Source organism: Oncorhynchus clarkii, chromosome 15 (assembly GCF_045791955.1).
Source record: "Oncorhynchus clarkii lewisi isolate Uvic-CL-2024 chromosome 15, UVic_Ocla_1.0, whole genome shotgun sequence".
Classification (NCBI taxonomy): Eukaryota; Metazoa; Chordata; class Actinopteri; order Salmoniformes; family Salmonidae; genus Oncorhynchus; species Oncorhynchus clarkii.
This window is the reverse complement of record NC_092161.1, coordinates 19,149,278-19,173,047: the sequence shown is the minus strand read 5'-3', so window position 1 is coordinate 19,173,047 and position 23,770 is coordinate 19,149,278. Positions and strand designations below refer to the sequence as shown.

Here is a 23,770-nt window from a genome sequence, read left to right as displayed (position 1 = left end):
CGTTCCACGTTTTTCCACTGCTTAGTTTTATGCTGTATACCAAAAGCGGGTTTCACAGGCTGATTCATCAGCCTACACAACAGTTATAACATATTCTACTCACACGCTCTTCTCTTCATGGGTTCTGGATGCAGGATAAACACAGAATTGATTACACCATGCACTGTCAATGCTGAAGAGCATCAATCCCGTATTAAGAGGATCTTCCCATGTCTTCAAGGAGGAAGATAATGAAGCCGGACACTGTCCTTCTGCGAGCATCAATACAAAACTTACTCCGATGAGATTGTTTGCTCTTCTGTCATGATCAGGCTGTGACCACATACAGTACTGTGTCTCATTTGAAATATTTACAACTCCTTTCACATTCAAAGTCATCAATACGGAATCGTTCGTTCCTATCCTTGTTGGCCACTGTGCTCATACATATACTGAGTTTGTTCCAAGCTGTGTAAATACTTCCTGTTGTTATTCACCACCCCTTCAGCCATTACACATGTTTTCTAGAGGGAACTGGCAGTTAAGTGCATTAGTCCAGCTAAATGCAATCCCCTGTGGAGAGGAACTACTGGTTCATGGCCATCAGTTTGTAAGAGAGAAGCTAGACTGTTTGCAGACATATCAATCAAATTAAATCAGTAAAATGTATTTATAAAGCACTTTTTTACATCATCAGATGTCACAAAGTGTTGTACAGAAAGCCCAGCCTAAAACCCCAAACAGCAAGCAAAGCAGATGTAGAAGCATGGTGGCTAGGAAAAACTCCCTAGAAAAGCAGGAACCTAGGAAGAAACTTAGAGAGGAGTCAAAAACAAAAACAGTTGGTCTGGGACAATGTAGGACGTACAGTGAACAGGTCAGGGTTCCATTACTGCAGGCAGAACAGCTGAAACTGGAGCAGCAGCCTGACCAGGTAAACTGGGGACAGCCCGGGTGTCATCAGGCCAGGTTGTCCTGAGGCATGGTCCTAAGGGCTCAGATCCACCGGGAGAGGAGGGAGAGAGGGACAGAGAGAGAATTAGAGGGAGAATACTTAAAATCCCACAGGACACCAGATGAGACAGGATAATTACACTAGATATAACAGACTGACCCTAGCCCCCCGGCACAGGGACTATTGCAGCATAGATAATGGAGGCTGAGACGGGGGGGTCGGGGGACACTGTGGCCCCGTCCGACAAAACCCCCGGACATATCTGCCCATCATCAGTCAGGTGGTTGTATTCGCAAGTAAATAGGCTACCTTTCATAACTCCCACACAATATTTGCATGTTACAATGTCGACACAGTGTTGTGTTGGTAACAACCATAATTCAACAAATAATTACTTGTGTGCTACAGTATATAGAGGTTAGGGTTTTTCTCATTTCTCCAGTGTTAGCAAGCCTCCCTTTCTCCTAGCCTGGGTACCAGAGTGGTTGTGCTATTATTCCACTCCTTGTCACTTCTTGTCATGTGACACAGAGTACAAGGAGTGGAACGTTAGCACAGACAGGCCTGGATTTCAGGCTACATTTCTCCTCCGTCTTATCTTCTAACTAAGCCGTTTGACAGGATGAGCTGAGCAAGGCACTGTACAGCATCACTGATCTACAAATCATTTTCCATCCCAAATAACTTTTCATTATGTTCTCGCAGCACCTTGCACACACCTATCCCCTGGAACACCCTATAGTCTATGACCATGGAGGATTGCCATTGCTGCAGTACCAAGTGAGATGGCAGCCCAGGACTCCAGTTCACGTATTCTAAAATCTTCCCTTGACTTTCCATCCTGCCGCCTTGTGACTTTGTCCTCCTGAATTGTCCCTTTATGAGCCGCATTATCTTCCTCAATAAATCTTTAAATAACTATGTACTTTGAGGTGTTGCGTCAAGAGAATTGGGAAGTGTAGAGTATTGCTTGGCACACATACGTACCATGAATGGAACTTCCACAGGCACCTTAGTCCAATTACAACCCTCTTCCTGGAATCTGCCCAATGCCACATCACCTACAGGTACAAAGTGTAAACACATCAGGAAATGTTCCCACTTATAAGCACAAACATGTCTTGAGAAATGATCATCTTTAATACTCTGCTGCTCAGTCTGTTAGTGTGTGCACCACAATGTCAGCAGCCATGGACTCAATCAGTTGTTCAATATGTCTGGATCTACTGAAGGATCCGGTGACTATTCCCTGTGGACACAGCTACTGTATGGGCTGTATTAAAGATTGCTGGAATCAGGATGATCTGAAGGGTGTCTATAGCTGCCCTCAGTGCAGACAGACCTTCACCCCAAGGCCTGTTCTGAAGAAAAGCACCATGCTAGCAGAATTGGTGGAGACTCTGAAGAAGACAGGACTCCAAGCTGGTACCCCTGCTCACCATTATGCTGGACCTGGAGATGTTGCGTGTGATGTCTGCACTGGGAGAAAACTCAAAGCGGTCAAGTCCTGTCTGGTGTGTCTGGCCTCTTACTGTGAGACTCACCTCCAGCCTCACTATGAATCTCCTACCTTTAAGAAGCACAAGCTGGTCAAAGCCTCCACACAACTAGAGGAGAAGATCTGCTCTCATCATGACAAACTGGTGGAGATTTACTGCCATACTGATCAGCAGTTTATCTGTTATCTGTGTACAATGGATAAACATAAAGGCCATGATACAGTCTCAGCTGAATCAGAAAGGATTGAGAGACAGGTAAGGACAACAACTCTGTAATAATTGTTCATTCACAGTATCAATGTGAGAATACTATTAATTACAAAATATTATTCACTGCACATATATTTCTGTATGACATTGAAAAGGAAGTTAGCCCACACCCAATAACCTAAGGCTGGCAGGTAGCCTAGCAGTTAAGCATTGGACCAGCAACTGAAATGTGTCTGGTTTGAGTCCCTGAACCGGCAAGGTGGGTGGGTGGGTGCCCAGGACCGAGTTAAGGAAATCCTGGATTAAGGCAGCCACTGTCACCTCTCTGATTCAGAGGGGTTGGGTTAAATGTGGAAAATATATATCGGTTGAATGCATTCAGTTATGTGTATCTCCTTTCCCTGAGCTAATGCCTAGGCTTTGAGTGCTTTTGCAGGCTTATGTGCTTTTTTGGCACACAGGAGACCTGGGATAGAAAATGATTGGTCATGCGCATGCAGACACGCATGTGACTTTTCTTCCATAAGTCATGGACTTTGATCTATCATGAAGTTTGATCTGTTCTCAGTAAGACAGAGTCACTTGTACACATGAACAATGGACTGACATTTGTTTTTTACACCAGAGTCAACTGGGAGAGAAACAGAAGGAAACCAAACAGAGAATCCAGAAGAGACAGAAAGAGATACAGGATGTGAGACAGGCTGTGAAGTCACTCAGGGTGAGAGTTGTTGACCATTTGGATGTATTTACTTAGAAGATAGTCCCCTTTAAAGTAAACTACAGTAAAGCTGAAGCCAGTGATCAGCCCAGTGCTGGGCCATGTTCCATTTCCACTGAGCCCCACTGTTGGGAACAAGTTGTCCGGGGTTCTTGTGAGAGCTGAGTGAATGAACTGGTTGAAATGGAACCCCTCCTCTCTTTGTTTGTTTCCTAACAGCGCTCTGCACACGCAGCAGTGGCGGACAGTGAGAGGATCTTTACCGAGCTGATCCACTCCATTGAGAGAAAGCGCTCTGAGGTGAAAGAGCTGATCAGAGCCCAGGAGAAGGTTGAAGTGAGTCGAGCAAAAGGACTGCTGAAGCAACTGGACCAGGAGATGGCTGAGCTGAGGAGGAGAGAGGGCGAGTTGGAGCAGCTCGCACACACAGAAGACAACATTCAATTCCTCCAGGTGATATCAGTGACTCTCTGTCCCCAGCATCAGGTGTTACTGCTGAAAGTGAAATGTTTGTATTTCTCAACAATAATCTTTTCTGTTTTTTTATGTCTCTGTAGAGTTTCCAGTCTCTCTGTGTCCCTCCTCGATCTGAACACTTACTCAGCATCACTGTCAACCAACACGTCTTCTTTGAGGATGTAAGGAAATCAGTCACTGAGCTAAAAAGCCAATTAGGAAAAATATGCTCTGGGGAAATTGCCAAGATCTCTGTAAAAGGTAGTTAACCTAGGCAACTACTGAGCCGTTTGACTTTCTGTAATGTTTTAGTCATGATCAGTATTGAACTGTGTTTATGTATTTAATTTCCTATGTTTCCATAGTGACAAAAGTCCACATTGTTCCACCTTCTGAGCCCCGTTGTCTTCCGTCATTTGGCACAACTCAGTCTGGACTGTCAGTTGGAGGACTAGCATCACATGGAAATGATACCACCTGTCAGAAGACGAGGCCTGAACCCAAAACCAGAGAGGAGTTCTTAGAATGTGAGGAAAGAATATACCCCAGCTAGTGCATAACATTCTGAGAACCATACGTTTCTTAGTGCTTTGTGAGAGCATGGTTATTTTGCATACAATCTTTCCAGAGTATTCTGAGAATGGTGCAGGATACCCAACTAGCACATAATGTTCTGAGAACCATGTTTCTTAGGTAGGAATTTTAGTAGTTCAGCATACGGATTTCTACATGTTTCCTCATTCTTAAAAAAAAAAGTGCTACCGGTTGCCTTCAGACAAGTGCCGTGACACTTGTGGGGGTCGTAGAGCAAGTTAGTTTGTAGCCCAAATGGTTCGGACACTACCAAACAGAAGTTGGCACATCGAGATCGCCACTTTACATAAAAACCACAAGAAAACATTAAGTTCAAAGAACATTCTATGAGTGTTATTTAAAAACATATACATTCCGTTCTCAGCATCAACAAAACTCTTTCTTGTTCATAAGTGTGTTCAGGTGTGTCGGCCGCATCCACTAATTGGCCACACCTGATCTTAATGAGTGCTTGCCAGCTAGCACATTTTGTTCCTTGGAAGTTATGGGAATGTAAGTTTTTGGTTTCCCATTGGTTCTGGGAACGAAGCCATGCATTTCTTAACCGGTAAAACTGAGTGTTTTATAAACGTTCTGAGAATGGAAGTAAAAAAATAATAATTACTAGGCTGCAGGAGGTTCTGAGAATGTTTTACTATGGTTCCCTGAAAGTTTTCCTGGGAGGTTTTATTAACTTTCTGAGAACAGAAATGATAGATTATTTGAAGGTAATTAAATAACATTCTAAGAACATGTTTCAATAAGACTTTTAATAACACTGCTAGCTCAGTTTGGGTTAACTGTTTAGAACTCCAAGCACAGATAGGACACCTTGGAAAGTCATTTGCTTAGGCATTAATTATGCATTTATTTTTCTATTGTGGCATGGTGTCAGTGAGCCTCAAACCTATGATCTTCTGTTCTCTATTCATGGAATTAGTCCACTACACCACCAGGACAGTTGTGATTCATTTTTTAAACTTATACAAACCTGTTTATTATAGTCTATTCAAACAGACCATATTTCAACATAAAAAATCACTCATTAATATCAATTAGTGGGCGTGGCCAGCATACCTAAACACACTTAAGAAGATAGAGGATAGAGAGAGTTTTGTTGACGCTGAGAACTGTTTTTTCCTTCCCACCTTCTGACACCCAGGTGGCAGCACACATTGTTGCGTGCCTAGCAGATATCTTAGCTTGGATGTTGGCCCACCACCTTAAGCTCTACCTCGACAAGATGGAGCTGCTCTTTCTCCCCTGGAATGCCTGCCCACTCAAAGACCTCTCCATCATGTTTGACAACTCCACAGTGTTCCCCACCCAGAGTGCAAAGAACATTGGTGTGACCCTGGACAACACCCTGTTTTTCTCTGCAAACATCAAAGCAGTGACTCGCTCCTGCAGGTTCGTGCTCTACAAGATCAGTAGAGTACAACCCTACCTCACACAGGAAGCAGTGCAGGTCCTATTCCAGGCACTTGTCATCTCTCGTCTGGACTACTGCAACTCTCTGTTGGCTGGGTTCCCTGCGTGTGCCACCTGGAACTTGTCCAGAATGCTGCAGCCCACCTGGTTTTCAACCTTCCCAAGTTCTCAGATGTCACCCCACTCCTCGGCACACTGCACTGGCTTCCAGTTGAAGCTCGCATCCACTACAAGACCATGGTGCTTGCCTACGAAGCAGAAAGAGGAACTGCCCATCCCTACCTTCCGGCTATGATAAAACAAAAAACTTACGTTCACACAGCTTCCAAAGAACCAAATGTGCTAGCTGGGACTGTACAATGCACTTTAATATACTACACACACAAACACCTGGATGCACACATACATTTCACCTGTTGTTTTGTCTTCCTCCTCAGATTCCTGTCAGCTCACATTGGATCCCAACACGGCATTTAACTGTCTGTGTCTGTCTGAGGGGAACAGAAAGGTGACACGGCGTTATAAGGACCAGCTTTATCCTGCCCATTCAGACAGATTTGCCACCTACCCCCAGGTGTTGTGTGGAGAGGGTCTGTCTAGAGCCTGCTACTGGGAGGTGGAGTGGAGCGGGGACTGGGTTGATATAGCTGTCTCATATAAAGGGATAAGCAGGAGTGGACCTAACGAGGGTTTGTTTAGAAGCAGTAAACAGGCCTGGTGTTTGGAGTGTGATGCTTCTGGTTGCTCTTTCTATCACAATGATAAACCGATTGTCATACCTGTCTCCTGTTCCACCAGAGTAGGAGTGTATCTGGACCACAGTGCAGGAACTCTGTCTTTCTACAGCGTCTCTGACACAATGACCCTACTCTGCAGAGTCCAAACCACTTTCACTCAGCCCCTCTATCCTGGGTTCACTGTCTCTAGAACTGTGAATATACTGCAACCAAACAAGATTATTATAGCAAACTAAAACTGAAACTAAAACAAAAACTAATCTTGAAAAAACTATTCAGTAAACCGAAATAAAATAACTAACTAAATTGTAAAAATAAATAAACAAATAAATAAACATAACCTAACTAGGCAAGTCAGTTAAGAACAAATTCTTATTTACATTGACGGCCTACTTGGGACCAGTTTGTGTGTCAAAAGCAATTTGCGGCCCAGAAACAGGGCAGTTGTTTGAAAATAAGTATCATTATAGTTTCTACATACAGTGGTTCCTCCCTTAAAAGTTACGTCATACTGAAGCACACCTTGTGTGCTGCCGCAGCATTCTGTGGCACGTCATTTAATTCTCAGCCATTTCTTCTGTTACTGCAAGTTATTGCTAGTTTGACCACCAGAGGGCATCCTTGAGAAGTATTTGCATTGGCATTACCAGAGAATGTAAAACCTTTTTTGTAATAACATAGTATATGGGATTAATTTTAAGAAATTTGGCTTAATTAATTTGATTAATATTATGGTGTTTCTATTCAGAGAAAAAATATGCACAGTTTGTCTCTACGTTAGCTAACATATTCCTCTCAATTGTACATTGTACATTTTTGGCTTGACTCGCCTCCCCGTAATGTTTTGTCAGTCATCTTTGCTGAAGAAAGTCACCAGGGAGGGGTGGCTCATGTCAAATTCATCATTGGAACCACTCAATATGATTGGTCATATAAAAACCGCGCGGGACGTGGACCCCACTCCACCATAGTCTTGGCCCACTTAAGTGGCGCCTTTGGAGCGGCGACCCTCGCCGCCGACCTCGGACTGGGGACCCTTGCAGCGGCCCCCGAATAGACAGGCGACATCATTGCTGTAAGACATGAAGGTCAGTCAATGTGGAAAATCTCAAAAACTTTGAAAGTTTCTTCAAGTGCATTCGCAAAAACCATCAAGCTCTATGATGAAACTGGCTCACATGAGGACCGCCACAGAAAAGGAAGACCCAGAGTTACCTCTGCTGTAGTGGATAAGTTAATTAGAGTTACCAGCCTCAGAAATTGCAGCCCAAATAAATGCTTCACAGAGTTCAAGCAACAGACACATCTCGACATCAACTGTTCAGAGGAGACTGCGTGAATCAGGCCTTCATGGTTTAATTTCTGCAAAGGAATAACTACTAAAGGACAAGAAGAGACTTTCTTGGGCCAAGAAACACAAAAAATTGACATTAGACTCGTGGAAATCTGTCCTTTGTCTGATGAATACACATTTGAGTTTGGTTCCCACCATGAAGCATGGAGGAGAAGGTGTGATGGTGTGGGGGTGCTTTGCTGGTGAAACTGTCTGTGATTTATTTAGAATTAAAGGTACAATTAACCAGCATGGCTACCACAGCATTCTGCAGCGATACACCATCCCATTTGGTTTGCGCTTAGTGGGACTATCCTTTGTTTTTCAACAGGACAATGACCCAACACACCTTCAGGCTGTGTAAAGGCTATTTGACCAAGAAGGAGAATGATAGAGTGCTGCATCAGTTGATCTGGCCACACAATCACTCAACCTCAACCCAATTGAGATGGTTTGGGATGAGTTGGACCACAGAGTGAAGGAAAAGCAGCCAAGCAGCCAAGTTCAGCATATGTGGGAACTCCTTCAAGACTGTTGGAAAAGCATTCCAGGTGAAGCTGGTTGCGAGCATACCAAGAGTGTGAAAAGCTGACATCAAGTCAAAGTGTGGTGTTACGGCTCTCGTTTGTGGAATGACCGGACCAAGGTTCAGCGTTGTAGGCGTACATCGTTTTTTATTTGATGACACCAAAAGCAAAATAACGACTAAAAACGAAAGCAAAGGCAAACGAAGGCAAAGAAGCAATACAGAAAACAAGATCCCACAAAACCCAAACGGAAAATGACAACCTATATATGATCCCCAATCAGAGACAATGATAGACAGCTGCCTCTGATTGTGAACCACACTCGGCCAAAACAAAGAAATAGAAAACATAGAATGCCCACCCAAATCACACCCTGACCTAACCAAATAGAGAAATAAAAAGGCTCTCTAAGGCCAGGGCGTGACAGGTGGCTACTTTGAAGAATTCCAAATATATTTGGGTTTGTTTAACAATTTTGGGGTTACTACATTGTTCCATATGTGCTATTTCCTAGTTTCGATGTCTTCACTATTATTCTACAATCTAGAAAATAGTACAAATCAAGAAGAACCCTTGAATGAGTAGGTGTGTCCAAACTTTTGACTGGTACTGTATGTGGTAGTGGAGTAGGGGCCTGAGGAACTGACTTAGTGTGTTGTGAAATCTGTTACGAATGTACTGTAATGTTTTTAAATTGTATTTTGCCGAACCCCGGGAAGAGTAGATGAATGGTGATCCATAAGAAATACAAATACAAATAATATATTTTGTGTTGTGGTGGTGTGACAGTGTTATATGATGCACTATTTTATATTTTATTTTATGTGTGATGTAAGTGTCTTAATGTGTTTGGACCTCAGGAAGAGTAGCTTCTGCCTTGGCAGGAACTAATGGGAATCCCTAATAAAATACAAATACAAATGGACATGTAGTCTTATAATCTCCACCCGGCACAGCCAGAAGAGTACTGACTACCCCTCAGAACCTGGTTCTTCTCTAGGTTTCTTCCTAGGTTCCTGCCTTTCCAGGGAGTTTTTCCTAGCCACTGTTTCCCTACATCTGCATTACTTGCTCTCAGGGGTTTTAGGATCAGGTCTCTGTAAAGCACTTTGTGACTACTACTGTTGTAAAAAGGTCTCTGTAAAGACATTTGATTGACTGATTTATACTAAGCCTAACCCTAAACCTGACCCAAAAGACAGTTCACTAGACACAGACCACACCTCCAAATGCATAGTTATTACAAGATTTATTTAGGAAGATTAAAATGACGATTCATGAGGACAAAGTCACAAGGTGGAACGATGGTTGAACAGTTGGAGAACTGGAATATGTGAAATGTGCTCTCATTTCCCTTGGCAGGGTGATTGGCGTGAGCGAGGTGCTGCGAGAACATGCCCACTGGGCTCATACGTCAATTCAACACCTATTCCACTTTGGTTCAACGTCATTGAAATGGCGTGGAAATAAAGTTGATTCAACCAGCGGGTAATGTGTTGTTATTTAGGATGCAACATGATTTATTGATCAGTGATTCTGTACAGTGCCTTGCTCAGCTCCAAATTTGAGATTTTTGGATTCAAGCACAGTGTCTTTGTGAGATGCAGAGTAGGTGAACGGATGATCTCCGAATGTGTGGTTCCCACCATGAAGCATCTAGAAGGAGGTGGGATAGTGTGGGGGTGCATTGCTGGTGACACTGTCAGTGATTTATTTAAAATGCAAGGCACAATTAGCCAGCATGTCTACCACAGCATTCTGCAGCGATACGCCATCCAATCTGGTTTGCGTTTAGTGGGATCATCATTTGATTTTTCGACAGGACATTGACCCACAGCACACCTTCAGGTTGAGTAAGGGCTATTTGACCAAGAAGGAATGTGATGCATCAGATGACCTGGCCCCCACAATCACCCAACCTCAACCCAATTGAGAGGGTTTGGGATGAGTTGGACCACAGAGTGAAGGAAAAGCAGCCAACAAGTGCTGAGCATACGTGGGAACTCCTTCAAAACTGTTGGAAAATCATTCCAGTTGAAGCTGGTTGAGAGCATGCCAAGAGTGAGCTTGGTGTCATCAAAGCAAAGGGTGGTTACTTTGAACAATCTCAATAACACTCATGATTCCATGTATGTTATTTAATAGTTTTGATGTCTTCACTATTATTCTACAGTGTAGAAAATCCCTTGAATGAGTACATGTATCCAAACTTTTGACTGGTACTGTATGTGTAGTACGTTATTTTACTGTAGTCATAGTTTCACCTAGAAGTGTGCATCACTGAAGAACTGGTAGTTCACTGCTGTTTGAGAATGACTCAACATTTGGGCTGATCTATGACCTTACAGAACCTCCCCTGGTCAGAGGGGGATGAAGCGACCTCACAGAGCTACACACAACGGCACTTTATGGACATACATCAGACATAGATTGGTGGTTCTGTAATGGCCAGAAAACAGAGTTAATGAATATACTGTGCACAATACAATCTCTGACACTGCTTGAGGAAGACAGAGTAGGACGGTATGTGACATGCAGTAACGAGGATGGACAGATGTCCGGTGCCCTAACAACTGGCCCCTAGCAACCAACCAGTGGTCAGAGCCCCAGGTCACAGAGGGGGCAGAGATCAGCAGGCAGACACCCGGACTCTTGCCGGGGAGGGCTTCTACTACAAAGGTTTGAGAGGGCTGTGAAATGGTGTTAACAGACACCGACAGGGAATTCATAACAATTGCCGTGGGTTTGTAATAGAGGAGCAACCAATTCGTTTTGTGGTTATGTGCCCAAGTAAATAAGCTACTTTTCACAGCTTTCCCACACAATATGTTTTGCCACATTGTTATGTTGGCAACAACCACAATTAAACTAAACGATTGCTTCTGTGCTACAGTATGTGGAGAATAGGGTTTCTATGTCTCCAGTGTTTGCAAGCCTCCCTCCTTTCTCCTAGCTTGAGTACCAGAGGGTTTGTGCTATCATTCCACACAGAGTACAAGGAGTGGAACGTTAGCACAGACAGGCCTGGATATCAGGCTACATTTCTCCACCCTCTTATCTTCTAACTAAACAGTTTGACAGGATCGGCTGAGCAAGGCACTATACAGAATCACTGATCTACAACTCATATTCCATCACAAATAACTACTCATTATGTTCTCGTAGCACCTTGTTCACACCTATCCCCTGGAACACACTGTAAGTCTATGACCATTGAGGATCGCCACTGTTGCCAAGTGAAATGGGAGCCCAGGACTCCAGTTCACATACTCCAGGTCACCCCCTGATCTACCATCATACTGCCTACAGACTGTTCTCCTGAATCGTCACTTTAATCTTCCTCAATAAATCTGGTTATAGCTATGTACTTGGAGGTGTAGTGGTCTGTATCGAGTGAATTGTCAGTTTGGGAGAATGGAGTGTTGCATGACACACATACTATAAATAGAACTTCCTTAACCACCTCTGTCCAATCACAACCCTCTTCCTGGTGTCTGTCCAACACAACACTGTGTACAACCAGGAATGTTCCCACTCAAAAGCACAAACAATTCTAGAGCAACGAAAGTAGTATCATTCGGCTAGTGTTTGCACCACAATGACAGCAGCCATGGACTCAATCAGTTGTTCAATATGTCTGGATCTACTGAAGGATCCGGTGACTATTCCCTGTGGACACAGCTACTGTATGGGCTGTATTAAGGACTGCTGGGATCAGGATTATGTGATGGGTTTTCTGATCAGCTGCCCCCAGTGCAGACAGACCTTCATCCCAAGGCCTGTTCTGAAGAAAAGCACCATGCTAGCAGAATTGGTGGAGACTCTGAAGAAGACAGGACTCCAAGCTGGTACCCCTGCTCACCATTATGCTGGACCTGGAGATGTTGCATGTGATGTCTGCACTGGGAGAAAACTCAAAGCGGTCAAGTCCTGTCTGGTGTGTCTGGCTTCTTACTGTGAGACTCACCTCCAGCCTCACTATGAATCTCCTACCTTTAAGAAGCACAAGCTGGTCAAAGCCTCCACACAACTAGAGGAGAAGATCTGCTCTCATCATGACAAACTGGTGGAGATTTACTGCCATACTGATCAACAGTTTATCTGTTATCTGTGTACAATGGATAAACATAAAGGCCATGATACAGTCTCAGCTGAATCAGAAAGGACTGAGAGACAGGTATTGACAATCTATAATTCCGCTCATTTAGAGTATCACTGTGAAAATACCATTCATTGCTGAACATTAGTCACTACTGTACAACATAGCTTTGAAAAGGAAGTCAGCCAACACCCAATAATCTAGCTGTGCTAATATACACACTCATGTGATGTTACCTTTACTGAGACCTGAATAGTTGCATTGGCTCTTTCAGCTAATGCCTAGGCTTTGGCTTAGCAGGCTAATGATATTTTCTGGCACGCAGGAGTTCTGTGATCGAACACGATCGGTCACACTCATACAGACTCACACAGACACGCGCATGCCTTTTCCATATTACATAGACTTTGACCTATCATAAAGTTTGATCTGTTCTCATTAAGACAGAATCACTTGTACAAATGAACCATGGAATTACATGTGTTTCCCTGCAGAGCCAGGTGGGGGGAAAACAACAGAAATCCAAACAGAGAATCCAGGATAAAGAGAATGAGATGCAAGAGGTGAGACAGGCTGTGTATTCACTCAAGGTGAGTGTTAACCATTTACATGCATTTACTTAGCAGTTAGCCCTCTAAAGTTCCTTCTAAACTAAACTGCAGAAAAACTGGAGCCTGTGAGGAGCCCAGTGCTCGGATATGTTCCAATCCTATGAGCCCCTCTGTAGGGAACATGTTGCTGGGGTTCTGATGAGAGCTGAATGAATGGGCTGGTTAAAATGCAACCCCTCCTCTCTTTCGGCTTGTCCTAACAGTGCTCTGCAGAGGCAGCGGTGAAGAACAGTGAGAGGATCTTTACTGAACTGATCCAGTCCATTGAGAGAAGGCGCTCTGAGGTGAAAGAGCTGATCAGAGCCCAGGAGAAGGCTGAAGTGAGTCGAGCTGAAGGACTGCTGAAGCAACTGGACCAGGAGATGGCTGAGCTGAGGAGGAGAGAGGGCGAGTTGGAGAAGCTTTCAAACACAGAAGACAACATTCAATTCCTCCAGGTGATATCAGTGACTCTCTGTCCCCAGCATCAGGTGTTACTGCTGAAAATTATTTTTTGAAAACTTTCACAGCAATAATCTTTTTCCTGTTTTCTAATCTTTTTTGTTTCGTGCATCTGTAGAGTTTCCAGTCTCTCTATGTCCCTCTTGGATCTAAGGCCTTACCCAGCATCACTTTCAATCAACACGTCTCCTTTGAGCATATAAGGAAATCAGTCTCTGGGCTGAAAAGTCAAGTTGAAAAGATCTGCTCTGGGGAAATTGCGAAGATCTCTGTAAAAAGTAGGTAACATACAGTATTAGGTCAGTATATACGATGCAAGTTAGGGCTCGATTAAATCCATGGAGCAGATAATCTGTGTTGTAGCGAGCTTGATATTTAAAGCTAATTTCCGATTGAGCCGACACATGCAGCGTTTACTGTGAATGCAGTCTCCACGAACTCGGTACCATTGCCTTTAAATGCCATTCACGCTAGAACGCAGATATTCCACCCAAGGAATAAATCGAGACCCTATCTGCCATTTAGTAAGTTCAGTACATTTGGTGAACTTTATGGTTGAATGTTTGTTCTCAATGGAGAACCTTTTTCAGTTACTTATCCCATTGACTTGCTGTAATGTTTATGTCATGATCAGTGTATACAAGTGATACTTGATTTCCTGTTGTTTCCATAGTGACAAAAGTCCACATTGTTCGACCTTCTGAGCCCCGTTGTCTTCCGTCATTTGGCACAACTCAGTTGGTGGATTAGCATCACATGGGAATGACACCACCTGTCAGAAGACGAGGCCTGAACCCAAAACCAGAGAGGAGTTCTTGGAATGTGAGGAAAGAACATACTGTACATACACGTGTACAAAAACGCACACACACATGCACACATACATTTCACCTGTTGTTTTGTCTTCCTCCTCAGATTCCTGTCAGCTCACATTGGATCCCAACATGGCATTTAACTGTCTGTGTCTGTCTGAGGGGAACAGAAAGGTGACACGGAGTGATAACGACCAGCTTTATCCTGACCATCCAGACAGATTTACCACACGCCCCCAGGTGTTGTGTAGAGAGGGTCTGTCTGGAGCCTGCTACTGGGAGGTAGAGTGGACCGGGGTGGAGGTTTGTATAGCTGTCTCATATAAAGGGATCAGCAGGAGAGGACATAATGAGTGGTTAAGAAGCAGTAATCAGTCCTGGTGTTTGGAGTGTGGTGCCTCTAGCTGCTACTTCTATCACAATGATAAACAGACTGACATACCAGTCCCCCGCTCCACCAGAGTAGTAGGAATGTACTTGGATCACAAGGCAGGAACTCTGTCCTTCTACAGTGTCTTTGACACAATGACCCTCCTCCACAGAGTCCAGACCAATTTCACTCAACCCCTTTATCCTGGGTTCTATGTCACTACCTCTCTCAAGATACTGACACCGACTCAGTGATGAGTTACAGTGAGTTACAGTGATACATTTAGAATAAAGACAAGCAAAAGGGTCAGAATAGTGACCGTAAAGATCCGTATTATAAGATTAAGAAGTGTTACCAAGTTTAAATAAATGTGCACATAAATTATCGTGATTCTATTGCCTTAGTGCATTTTTCTAAAATGGGTTTTGTATAAAACTCCCACTTCCACAGTCAACATGAGCCCTCTACCAGAGAGGAACAGAGGCAGGTACGGTATTTAATATAAATACCTTGTCTTTATACCGTGGCGTGTATTCACGGACGGCAAGGGTAGCCAGGCTTCCCCATATACTTTTAAAAAAATGTCTCATTCATCTCTCAGTGTGTTAATCATTTTCCATCAATTCGCAAGGGGCTGAATCTCACCGAATAAATAATTTGAGCGAGGGAAACAGTGCCCCTCTGTCTCAGTATGTGTAGCCCAAAATAGTATAACATGTTGCCGCTGTAGCATTTGATTGATCGATGCCAGAAAGCATTTGGCCTTCCTTGATAAAAAATATTATAAAATAATTAGCCAATCAGCATTGAGATGTGCTGAACTCTGGGTTGTCAAGGTGCAGTAAAACGCCCCCCAAGGGAGGGTAGTTTGGATTTGGCTTCACACCATTTAAATCACCTCCTATGCTAAATGTAATTTTCATGAAAACGTGTCGGTTTCTGGTCTGCTTGTGTTGATGTCTTGCAGTAGCTAGCTTGCTAAATCGTCCCTTTTCTAAGCCGTGGATGGAGATGGGGATTTGGAATTGTGGTTTTGGCTTAATTCTCTGTACAGGTCACTGATTATGATCTAACCAAAAATGAAAAGGTTGTGCCACCGGCCTTTTTTTAGCTAGGTAGCCTCTGACACCAAAAACAAAAAGTGTACTGTATGACAGAGTCATAGACTGTTTTGCCAACATGAAAGATAGGAGGATGGTATTGGCGTTCAACTAGTCTACAAGAAGGGTGAACACGCAGACATATATATACACACACACACACACACACACACACACACACACAAATAAGTACCATGGACAGCCACATGATATTTAGCAACATTGATTGGACTAGATTGTTTTTGATATCATTACGTTTGTTTTCAGTGTATTAAACTAAGCATAAATAGCCTTATTGATTTGATGATGTTTACATTTTTTAGTTGAAATGGTGCTGGAATAGCAGAGGCAGTGCTCCTGTTGTGTTTGTGCTGACTTGTGGTAACTCCGTGATTCTAAATCAGTAGTTGTTTAGTGAACTGTCGAAAACATTAACTTGCTTGACCATACTGCAGGTGATATAACTGTTTGTTACAGCTTTGTGGGCTTCACTGGCACAGCCAAAAGAGGACTGGCCACACCTCATTGCCTGGTTCCTCTCTAGGTTTCTTCCTAGGTTTTGGCATTTCTAGGGAGTTTTTCCTAGCCACGTGCTTCTACACCTGCATTGCTTGATGTTTGGGGTTTCAGGCTGGGTTTCTGTACAGCACTTTGATATATCAGCTGATGTAAGAAGGGCTATATAAATACATTTGATTTGATTTGATGTTGCTCTTCGGTTTTGTGATGAAACAAACGTATGTGTAGTTGAATTTATTCCGCCACTGTGTGACTATTGTCTTTTTGTTGTCACTGCCTTATTGTATATCATGGTGGCGTATGAACAAATGGGTTATAGAGCAAACAACACTATCATCACAACAGGTTGTAATATGGCTGTTTTACTGGCTTGGCTTCCTCAATGATTTTACCCACACACCACTACTGTCTTTATATCACAAACAGTATACTACATTACTATTACTATCACAAACAGTATACTACATTACTATTACTATCACAAACAGTATACTACATTACTATTACTATCACAAACAGTATTACTACATTACTATTACTATCACAAACAGTATACTACATTACTATTAATATCACAAACAGTATACTACATTACTATTACTATCAAAAACAGTATACTACATTACTATTACTATCACAAACAGTATACTACATTACTATTACTATCAAAAACAGTATACTACATTACTATTAATATCACAAACAGTATACTACATTACTATTACTATCACAAACAGTATACTACATTTCTATTACTATCAAAACAGTATTGCTACATTACTATTACTAACACAAACAGTATACTACATTACTATTACTATCAAAAACAGTATACTACATTACTATTACTATCACAAACCGTATACTACATTACTATTACTATCACAAACAGTATACTACATTACTATTAGTAACACAAACATTACTATTACTATCAAAAACAGTATACTACATTACTATTACTATCACAAACCGTATACTACATTACTATTAATATCACAAACAGTATACTACATTACTATTACTATCACAAACAGTATACTACGTTTCTATTACTATCAAAAACAGTATTGCTACATTACTATTACTAACACAAACAGTATTACTACATTACTATTAATATCACAAACAGTATACTACATTACTATTAATATCACAAACAGTATTACTACATTACTATTCATATCACAAACAGTATTACTACATTACTATTCATATCACAAACAGTATTACTACATTACTATTCATATCACAGACAGTATTACTACATTACTATTAATATCACAAACAGTATTACTACATTACTATTCATATCACAAACAGTATTACTACATTACTATTAATATCACAAACAGTATTACTACATTATTATTAATATTACAAACAGTATTGCTACATTCAATAATCTTATTTTCTGAGCATTAATACCAGTTACTTTGAAATTTGGATCAACTTCTCTGGGACCATTACACGCATCAAATTATCATAGACAGATGGGATTCTTATAGATGGAAGACACTACCTATTGTTGACAACCTGTATACTCCTATACTAGAGCGGTCCCTATGTTATGTTACATTGCTATAAAATTACAAGATTGTTACGTTGTAATCATGAATACTCTCTTTGTAGTTTCTCATTTGCACCGACTAATGTGTTTGATACAATTCAAACATATGATTAGTGTTAGTCATGAATAAAACCCCGTCTTTGAGAACAAGTTGAAATAGTAATAGAATTAAAATTATTATTCTGTTTTTCACATTTTGTAAAAACATCCTTTACCATAAATTAGTGCTTAATATTTCAGTAAAACTGATATTTTCACAATATGTATTTAAACAAGCAGCCATAAATCTGTGCTGTATTTTTCAGGTCAGATTTGTGTTGATCGAATAGTCCACCAGGTGGCAAACTATGCATAGTTTACGAGACTACAGTAAGGTAGGCAGAGCACTGGTGTTTGGAGTAGTACAGAGCTAGGATTTACACCTAATCCCAATCGCATCTCTCATCATTTTAAAGGTAATGAGATAAATGCACATAGGATTATCAATTAAGGACATGCATACACCAAGCAGAGTATAGTGCTGCTATTAATTGAGGACAGTAAGATACAGTAGTTACCATTCTGCCTGATTTTAAAAAAGATAAGTGGTTTAATAAACTATGATCACATGAAAAAAATTCTAAGCGCTGGATTAATAACTCTACCTACATGTACATATTACCTCAACTAACCGGTGCCCCCGTACATTGACTCTGTACTGGTACCCCCCTATTTATAGTCTCGCTATTGTTATTTTACTGCTGCTCTTTAATTACTTGTTACTTTTATTTCTTATTCTTATCCATATTTTTTAAACTGTATTGTTGGTAAGCACTCGTGAGTAAGCATTTCACTGTAAGGTCTACCTACACCTGTTGTATTCGGCGCATGTGACTAATACAATTTGATTTGATTTGATCAGCTTTGCATCTGGATTTGTGGATTTTCTCCCATTCATCCTTGCAGATTTTCTCAAGCTCTGTTAAATTAGATGGGGAGTAGCGGTGAACAGCAATCTTCAAGTCTTCCCAGAGATGTTCAACGGAATTCAAGTCTGGGCTTTGGCTTGTTTTAAAGTCATTCCAGTATTGCTTTGGCTGCATGCTTGGGGTCATTGTCCTGCTGGAATGCAGATCTTCTGCCTAGTCTAAGGTCGTTTGCACTATGAAGCAGGTTTTCATCAAGGATTTGCCTGTACTTGGCTCCATTTATTGTTCCCTCTATCCTTACCAGTCTCCCAGTCCCTGCCGCTGAAATCATCCCCATAGCATAATGCTGCCACCACCATGCTTCAGGGTACGGATGGTGTTAGATGGGTAATGAGCTGTGCCTTCTTTCCTTCAGTCATAGCGCTTTGCATTCAGGTCAAAGAGTAACATGTTTTTTTCATCAGACCACAGAATCTTTTGCCTTATGATCTCAGAGTCTTTCACGTGTCTTCTTACAAACTCCAGGCGTGCTGTCATGTGCCTTTTTCTCAGGAGTGGCTTCCATCTGGCCACCCTACCATAAAGTGATGTAGAAACAGTTGTCATTCTGGCAGGTTCTCCCATCTCAGCCGAGGAACTATGTAGTTCCTTCACAGTGGTCATTGTGTTCTTGGTAACTTCCCTGACCAAGGACCTTCTTGCCCAGTGGCTCAGTTTGGTTGGACAGCTAGCTCAAAAAAAAATTCCATTTCCCAGTGATGGAGACCACTGTGCACTTGGAAACTTTCAACATTCTAGAAATTGTTTAGTACCCTGATATATGTCTCATCACAATTCTATATTGGAGATCTACAGACAGGTCCTTGGACTTCATGTTATAGTTTCTGCTGTGACATGCACTGTCCCAGAAACACACTGGGACCTTATATAGGCAGGTGTGTTTCTTTCTAAATCATGTCCAAACAATTGAAATAGCCACAGATGGACTCCAATCAAGTTGTACTGACATCCCAAGGATGATCAAAGGGAATTGAATGCACCGAGCTCAATTTGGAGTGTCGTAGCAAAGGGGTGTGAATACTTATGTAAAGAAGATATTTATGTATTTCATTTTCAATAAATGTGCAAAAATGTCTAAAAACGTTTTCACTTTGTCATCATGGGGTGTTGTGTGTAGATGGGTGAGATTTGATTTTTTTTAAATCAATTTTGAATTCAGGTTGTAACACAAAAATGTGGAATAAGTCAATGTCAGTACATACACGTGGGGGTTTTGCTTTATACATTTTTTTAAACCAGGTTTGCTGTTGACTTGCACTGTATGAAATGGAATGGAGTTCCAGGCATTTATGTCTCTGTATAGTTTTATTTAACTTGGCAAGTCAGTTAAGAACAAATTCTTATTTACAATGACGGCCACAGGGGAACAGGGGCCTTGCTCAGGGGCAGAACGACAGATTTTTACCTTGTCAGCTCAGGGATTTGATGTAGCAACCTTTCAGTTACTGGCCCAACACTCAAACCACTAGACTACCTGCCGCCCCAAAATAATACTATACGTTTCCTTGAATTTGTTCTGGACCTGGGAACTGTGAAAAGATCTCTGGTGGCACGTCTTGTGGGGAGGTGTGTGTGACAGAACTGTGGGGTAAGTTGACTATGCAAACAATTTGGAATTTTCAACACAGAAGTGATGCTGTCTGTCATTCTTAAATTCTTAGCCAGCAGAGACTGGCATGCATAGTATAGTACTGATATTGGCTCTCTGATCACAATGAAGAGCAAGTCGTGCCGCTCTGTTCTGTGCCAGCTGCAGCTTAACTAGTTCCTTCTTTGCAGCACTTGACCATATGACCAGAGGATAATCAAGAGGAGATCAAACTAGAGCCTGCAGGACTTGACCATATGACCAGAGGATAATCAAGAGGAGATCAAACTAGAACCTGCAGGACTTGACCATATGACCAGAGGAAAATCAAGAGGAGATCAAACTAGAGCCTGCAGGACTTGACCATATGACCAGAGGATAATCAAGAGGAGATCAAACTAGAGCCTGCAGGACTTGACCATATGACCAGAGGATAATCAAGAGGAGATCAAACTAGAGCCTGCAGGACTTGACCATATGACCAGAGGATAATCAAGAGGAGATCAAACTAGAGCCTGCAGGACTTGACCATATAACCAGAGGATAGTCACGAGGAGATCAAACTAGAGCCTGCAGGACTTGACCATATGACCAGAGGATAATCAAGAGGAGATAAAACTAGAGCCTGCAGGACTTGACCATATGACCAGAGGATAATCAAGAGGAGATCAAACTAGAGCCTGCAGGACTTGACCATATGACCAGAGGATAATCAAGAGGAGATCAAACTAGAGCCTGCAGGACTTGCTTTGTGGAGTGTGGAGTCAAAAAAACATCTAAGTTTTAACACCAAGTAATTCAGTCTCCTCAACTTGCTCAACAGCTACAACAACCATTAGCAGATTCAGCTGGTGTATAGAACTTAGGGAATTATTTGTACCAAATACAATGCTTTAAATTATGGGTTAAAACTTTATATGGTATTCTTCTGTATTTACAAAATCTCAATTGCATGGCTTAGTCTTTTGGTCTCTTAAATGAAGAATACACATTATTGAAACATTCAAACCAGCACTTCAGAAATGCACTTTTGGTGAAAAACAGACTAAAATGAAAAATATTTCTAATTTTAATTGACAGGTACATACATTCTATTTTGCGACTATATTATGACGTGTTTGGAAGAGTTTTAGTTTTCAGGAATGGGATCATAGAGGTCATATTAGCTAATAGACCCAACTGTTCAAAAGCTTCAAAAGCTAGAGCCAGATTCGGAGGAAGAAAACAGGGGGAGTCTGTGTATGTGAGGTGTGCACATCTACCACTTTGTGTAGCCATTAGCGACGTTACGTAAAAGTCTCTGGTAGATGGGAACGCTTCCCCAAAAACCTTCTCAATTACAGTAAATGTCAGCTACAAAGTAGCTTATGTTAGCTGGCAGAATGATATCATGATTATTTGCATCAATCCAGTGGGTATTTGTTTTTTAAACTCTACCATCACATGTGGTCACAAAGTGCCTGATCGTAAAACCCCAGAGAGCAAGCTAGGAAAAACTCCCTGGAAAGGCAGGAACCTAGGAAGAAACCTAGAGAAGAACCAGGTTCTGAGGGGTAGTCAGTACTCTTCTGGCTGTGCCGAGTGGAGATTATAAGACTACATGTCCATTTGTATTTGTATTTTATTAGGGATTCCCATTAGTTCCTGCCAAGGCAGAAGCTACTCTTCCTGAGGTCCAAACACATTAAGACACTTACATCACACATAAAATAAAATATAAAATAGTGCATCATATAACACTGTCACACCACCACAACACAAAATATGTTATTTGTATTTGTATTTCTTATGGATCACCATTCATCTACTCTTCCCGGGGTCCGGCAAAATACAATTTAAAAACATTACAATACATTCATAACAGATTTCACAACACACTAAGTGAGTGCCTCAGGCCCCTACTCCACTACCACATACAGTACCAGTAAGAAGTTTGGACACACCTACTCATTCAAGGGGTTTTCTTGATTTGTACTATTTTCTAGATTGTAGAATAATAGTGAAGACATCAAAACTAGGAAATAGCACATATGGAACTATGTAGCTACCCAAAAAGTGTTAAACAAATCCAAATATATTTTATATTCTTCAAAGAAGCCACCCTTTGACTTGGTGTCAGCGTTGCACACTCTTGGTATGCTCTCAACCAGCTTCACCTGGAATGCTTTTCCAACAATCTGAGCACTTGTTGGATGCTTTTCCTTCACTCTGTGGTCCAACTCATCCCAAACCATCTCAATTGGGTTGAGGTCAAGTGATTGTGAAGCCAGATCAACTGATGCAGCACTCTATCAATCTCCTTCTTGGTCAAATAGCCTTTACACAGCTTGAAGGTGTGTTGGGTCATTGTCCTGTTGAAAAACAAATGATAGCCCCACTAAGCGCAAACCAGATGGGTTGGTGTATCGCTGCAGAATGCTGTGGTAGCCATGCCGGTTAATTGTGCCTTGAATTCTAAATAAATCACAGACAGTGTCACCAGCAAAGCACCCCCACACCTCCTCCTCCATGCTTCATGGTGGGAACCACACATGCGGAGATCATCCATTCACCTACTCTCTATCTCACAAAGACACGGCTGTTGGAACCAAAAATCTCAAATTTGTATTCATCAGACAAAGGACAGATTTCCTCCAGTCTAATGTCCATTGCTCAGGTTTCTTGGCCCAAGCAAGTCTCTTCTTATTATTGGTGTCCTTTAGTAGTGCTTTCTTTGCAGCAATTCGACCGTAAAGGCCTGATTCACGCAGATTCACGCTGATTCTCCTCTGAACAGTTGATGTTGAGATATGCCTGTTACTTGGACTCTGAAGCATTTATTTGGGCTGCAATTTCTGAGGCTGGTAACTTTAATGAACTTATCATCTGCAACAGAGGTAACTCTGGGTCTTCCTTTCCTGTGGCGGTCCTCATGAGAGTCAGTTTCATCATAGCGCTTGATGGTTTTTGCGACTGCACTTGAAGAAACTTTCAAAGTTCTTAAAATGTTCCGGATTGACTGACCTTCATGTCTTAAAGTAACTAGACTAACATGTTGTCCATCCAGTCATAGATGTAGGATCAGAGAATTAACATAGTGTGTTGTATTGGGATTGTGCCACAGAGCATTATGGGGGTTCTATGTGTTGAGAAGCTTGGTGACATTGTTGGATAGAGATTACGAGTGAAGAGTGATTAGTATTTTGGGGACATTATTCAATCCAAATGAGTTTTTTCAAATTATAGGAGATGGAGGTATATTATACATTTTTTTTCTTGGGTTTAGATCTTT

The 23,770-nt window shown here is 41.7% G+C and overlaps 2 protein-coding genes and 1 pseudogene across 2 annotated transcripts; all 3 read left to right on the top strand.

The window, feature by feature from the left end:
* Positions 1 to 2,112: 2,112 nt before the first annotated feature.
* LOC139366727 (E3 ubiquitin/ISG15 ligase TRIM25-like) lies at positions 2,113 to 5,666 on the top strand. The gene is made up of 6 exons (XM_071104416.1): positions 2,113 to 2,688; positions 3,269 to 3,364; positions 3,584 to 3,817; positions 3,922 to 4,081; positions 4,186 to 4,347; positions 5,556 to 5,666. The coding sequence occupies exons 1-6, from the start codon at positions 2,113 to 2,115 to the stop codon at positions 5,618 to 5,620; spliced, it is 1,293 nt and encodes a 430-aa protein (XP_070960517.1). The 3' UTR covers positions 5,621 to 5,666.
* A 542-nt stretch (positions 5,667 to 6,208) lies between these two features.
* Positions 6,209 to 7,190, top strand: LOC139366728 (stonustoxin subunit beta-like). Its single transcript, XM_071104417.1, has one exon. The coding sequence runs from the start codon at positions 6,219 to 6,221 to the stop codon at positions 6,795 to 6,797; it is 579 nt and encodes a 192-aa protein (XP_070960518.1). The 5' UTR covers positions 6,209 to 6,218; the 3' UTR covers positions 6,798 to 7,190.
* A 4,829-nt stretch (positions 7,191 to 12,019) lies between these two features.
* On the top strand, positions 12,020 to 15,008 carry LOC139366726 (E3 ubiquitin/ISG15 ligase TRIM25-like; annotated as a pseudogene).
* The last annotated feature ends 8,762 nt before the right edge of the window (positions 15,009 to 23,770 follow it).